This window comes from Mesitornis unicolor, unplaced genomic scaffold (genome assembly GCF_000695765.1).
Source record: "Mesitornis unicolor isolate BGI_N332 unplaced genomic scaffold, ASM69576v1 scaffold39996, whole genome shotgun sequence".
NCBI classification, from domain to species: Eukaryota; Metazoa; Chordata; class Aves; order Mesitornithiformes; family Mesitornithidae; genus Mesitornis; species Mesitornis unicolor.
This window is the reverse complement of record NW_010189618.1, coordinates 9,623-14,076: the sequence shown is the minus strand read 5'-3', so window position 1 is coordinate 14,076 and position 4,454 is coordinate 9,623. Positions and strand designations below refer to the sequence as shown.

The following is a 4,454-nucleotide window of genomic DNA, read 5'->3' as shown; positions in this document are numbered from 1 at the left end:
AAAGTAGAGGAAAAAAAAATTACCAAGTCATTCTGTAACGTAGTTTCATGTCCCCTGATGAAAAAAAGGCTATAAACTCTAATAACTGACTCGTGAGGCTTCCCTATACCTGCACTACGTGTTTCTCAGCTTTCAGCTATACAAGTTTTGGTATACTCCCCATTGCTCAGGAAAAGTCACAGTCCAAGTTGCTGCTTAATGCTGTAACAAAAACAGGCTTCCAAATAAGTATCACAGCACCTTTTCTAAAGCCCATATATCTTTGTAATCTACAAAACTACCTAGCAAGCCATAGCATAGTGAGGTAACAAAACATCAAGAAATCTCTGGATACCAAGATCTAACTTTAAAGGTTAGTCTGTAAATATCAGTAAAAGCAGCAAAAGCTATGCTAGTTTTCCCTGGTCTCCGAAGGACATTGCATCATCAGGCAAGAGTTCTGCTTCTGAAAGGTCTAGCACACGGAAGAAGCCAGCTGAGAATTACTTGATCCTTTCAGCGAGTTCACTCTCTCAGCACCAGTGGTTCCATACGCCTGTTCAATCACAACAGTACATGAACAGGTCTAACACTCTATGGTAAAGAAACTAATAACATTCACATATCTGGAAATTCAAACATCTGCAGGGAAGGGATTGGACAGACAAGGCAATGTCTAGAGGCACTGTTCATGGCTGCTCACCCCTACATTCTGTAGCTTATGGTTTAAAGCACAAGCTTTCAGCTAGAAAATAAACAGACTTCCAGCCCTCAGTTTGTTTTCACCCAGATACTGCTGTCGAAAATCTGCTTTTGATCACAATTTTCAGCCTGGTAAGAAATATTTCACCACTAGCATTTTTCCCTTCTAGCTAGATTTCTATAGTTTTATAAACTGAAGCAGAGATAAGAACATATGTTGAGCCCAAATAATTACTTTCCATTTCTGTGAATTAACACAGACATTTTTATACTATTTAGCAATAAAGAAATTGCATTGACATCGTTTTGACACATCTAAAAAAAATCATTTCTAGCTCCTTATGGTCCCTAAAAGGGTCAAAGATGATTTATGGTACCACTGGTATGTTTAGCTACCTCACAATAACTATAATTCAAGATAGTTTTGGCTATATGGATCTCATCATAAACACAATGCATATCAGCCCCAAAACTTGTGTTCAATTGCTTGATTGTCCTTAGACACGCTACTAGCAATGCCTCAGGTGACAGTTCAAGAGGTGACTAGAACCTGCAGACTGAAGCACAGTGGGCTGGGGGCAGAGGTTGTTTTTTAACAAAAAAAGAAAACCAAACAATACCACCCCCTTACACACACACTACATAACCCACAAACCCTCCTTAGTTAACATACTTCCATCAAAGTATATGTAGCACAACAGTTGCTACTATTGAGTCATTTCCTCAAGTATTTCCTACAGAAATGCTGTTTCTTGACATACGCAAAGCCTTTTCTTTTATCAGAGGTCAATCTTTTCTGACAGGTAATGCTGTATTTTTGAATATATAAAAACTGGACTTTATATTTAATACCACAGCCACAAATTTAGACTACGTGAAGATTCCTTCATTAGCATTATATAGATGGGTAGTCTACCCATCAGGGCAGCAGTCATAATGGCCACACTGAAGAAAGCTATTTTAGAAGAGTTTTGTTCCACTGCATGCAAGATATTTAAAAACCAGCTGAATCCAAGATAAAGAACAGACTCTAAATCACCCATACATGCTCCATGGTGCAGTCCCATCACAAAAGGATGTTGGGAAGGTTTATGTCTTGCATTCTGCTTGCAAGTGTAATTGTCAGATTCTGAAGGAAATCAGGAAGACAAAGAGCCTAGGAACAGGACACATGCTGAAGAATGAATAATGGTTGTTTGTTTTAGATAAACCTGAGGACAGTCCCAGTTACAATGGCTCTTGAAAGAAGAAGGGTCATTGGTATCACATTCCTGATTTGAGAACATTTAGTTCAGCATGTCCTAGGGAAGTTGGTACACTGACATTAAATGGCATTTTCCTCATTTTAAGCTATAAGCCATCTTCACAGCATTTCCTTCCTGATCACCCCACTGATTGCACATTTCTACAGGGATCTGAAGAATAAAATATTGCATACCTCCTGAAATTTTAAAGGGTCTTTTCTACCCCTAAAGATGCTTCTATTTCTAGACTAGCATTCAGCAAAAAACTAGTGAATTATACAGACTGAACAGAGGTAGAACAACTGTGTACACTTACCCTAAACCTGATCTGGAGAACAGCTATAGACATCACTCATTATTCCTTTTCAAGAGAGTTTAAAGAAACCAGTACTCCACACAATGAAAAAACAAAACATATGCCACCCTTAATGAAAGCGACAGAAAGATACTTGGTAAGTTAGTACTGTTGTTGGGATGCTAAGTCAAATGGAAGGAACATGAAGCCTGTGAATTTTACCTGTGGGATGCACACACTTGTGCATCAGGCATTACACAGGAACAAGCCTCTTAAAAAATAAATCAATATTTATTAGCTATTTTTCTGGAACTGAAAAAGATATTAGTTCAAGAAAAAGGTTTTACCCCAAACTTAAAAACTGAAGTTCAGGCTTAAGCTGCTCATCTTTCCCTTGAATAAAGGATGTGCAGGAGTAACCACAAAAATAGGTATTATCAAAGCTCAGTAGTATTCCATGCAGAGTGCCTGAAGAATATGTTAGCAGCAGATACAGGCTCAGTGAGAGTAAAGTACAACTACAGCATTAGTCTGTAAGACTTCTTGACCAGTGTCGCCAGTGTCTTCCTCAAAACAGACTTCCACACAAGTGTAACCCTTTACCATGACTGGAAATACTGGCATAATACATATATAAGTGGTTGCTTTGTAGAATTGTTGTCAGGTGTAGAAGCCTGACTTCCATCACTGTACCCTAACCTCACTATTAATACTCCACAAAGTGTCTTGAATTTGTTTTCAGCTGTTTATCCAATATTAACAGAACTCTTTAATAGACTTCTGCCTCTCCATTTGCATCACCATGTGGCAAGTAGCGGCAGGGTGAAATAGTACACTTTTCCCCTGTCTCCTCCCTCTACAAAGACTCTTAAAATGTTTATACGAGCACAGAAGTAGTTCGCCAAGTAAAAGAGCTCAAGTTCTGTACAAGCCATATGCTTGTTGTGTATTCTGTGGAACTAAGTGCTCCTTGACAAATCGGTATTCTATATAAGAAAATGTACATACACATTATTCTGTGCATTTGTATTACACGTGTATATATGCCTGTATACTTGGAAAACACAGAAGACTTTCCTACAAGCCGCTGACATACTAATCAAGTTCACTCAAGACATATGTGCCACTCTGTTAATTTTCTTCAAAATAACTCCATTCATTTTGTTTACAGTTAAAATGTAAATGTTTAAGATAATTCATTACCACAGAGCCCAGCAAACTGGTACTAAACAGAGCTGGGATAAAATATAGAAGTATCAGTATAGTTTGTGTAAGCATTATTAAAGAGTTCAGAAAAGCATTTATCCTATTTTCATATACAGTATTACAGCACAGTTAGAACATACCTTCCAGAAGTTTTTGTAAGCTGGATCTCATTACATGAATATTTTCAATGCCAACAAACTGGAACCTGATATTAGAGTAGTTGTCTTCATTCTCATAGCCCTTCCCAGCAGCTCTGTTTGCCATTGCATTAAGCTTAAAAAAGGAAAATAAAAATACTGAAAACCAGTACTTGAAATAAAAATCTCAAATTAAAAACCAGAAGTCATGCAATTTCAAAGGAATACACAAAAAAACCACAAGAGCACGTACTATAAGCTAGATTCTAATAAATTAACAGTTTGTGGCAAATGAACTTGAAAACATTCAGCTGTAAGAAAGGAAGGAATGGTACATAAAGAGCAACATATTTAGAGGTGACATATCTGAATAATGCATTTAGTAATTTCCTATTCTCTCCGCCACATTCCTACCAAACCTTTACTTATTTCCACATATTTGAGCAAAGACACTACAAAACAATTAACCTAAAAAGGAAAGAGTAAGAACCAGACTTCGCCATACACTTTCCAGGCATCCTGAAAACGTCAATTTTGGGGCTAATAACCTAATAAATTGCTGCAGCTATAAAAATTACAACTATTAAAAAACCCCATGGTTAGCTCAGTTTCAGTCTGTCACAGCAACCTACAGCTGAACCCTGCTCAAAATAAGTGCAGATCCTACAGTGTAGGATTTTCGGTTTATATCCTTGTTTTCCCGCTCCTGTGTTCAGAGATTGGAGTGAAATTAATACCATTTTAAATGTAGATGGCCTAGAGAGTGAGAGTTACCCTATAAACTCCAACAGAGATCAAAACCCCTACAATCAATTCAACTTAATTAGTGATGAACTATGACCTCAGATTGCTAGAACAGAATTTCCCGTGTCTTCCTAAGACGCATAACAA

At 37.4% G+C, this 4,454-nt stretch overlaps 1 protein-coding gene across 1 annotated transcript in view; it reads right to left on the bottom strand.

Annotated features, from left to right (window-relative positions):
* MTMR6 (myotubularin related protein 6) overlaps positions 1-4,454 on the bottom strand; it is a gene marked incomplete at its 5' end in the record, with an annotated part of 18,033 nt that overhangs the window by 7,805 nt on the left and 5,774 nt on the right. Inside the window, one exon of the mRNA XM_010186134.1 lies at positions 3,567-3,699. Within this exon, the coding sequence (XP_010184436.1) occupies positions 3,567-3,699 (133 nt within the window). The remainder of the gene's footprint in view (positions 1-3,566; positions 3,700-4,454) is intronic.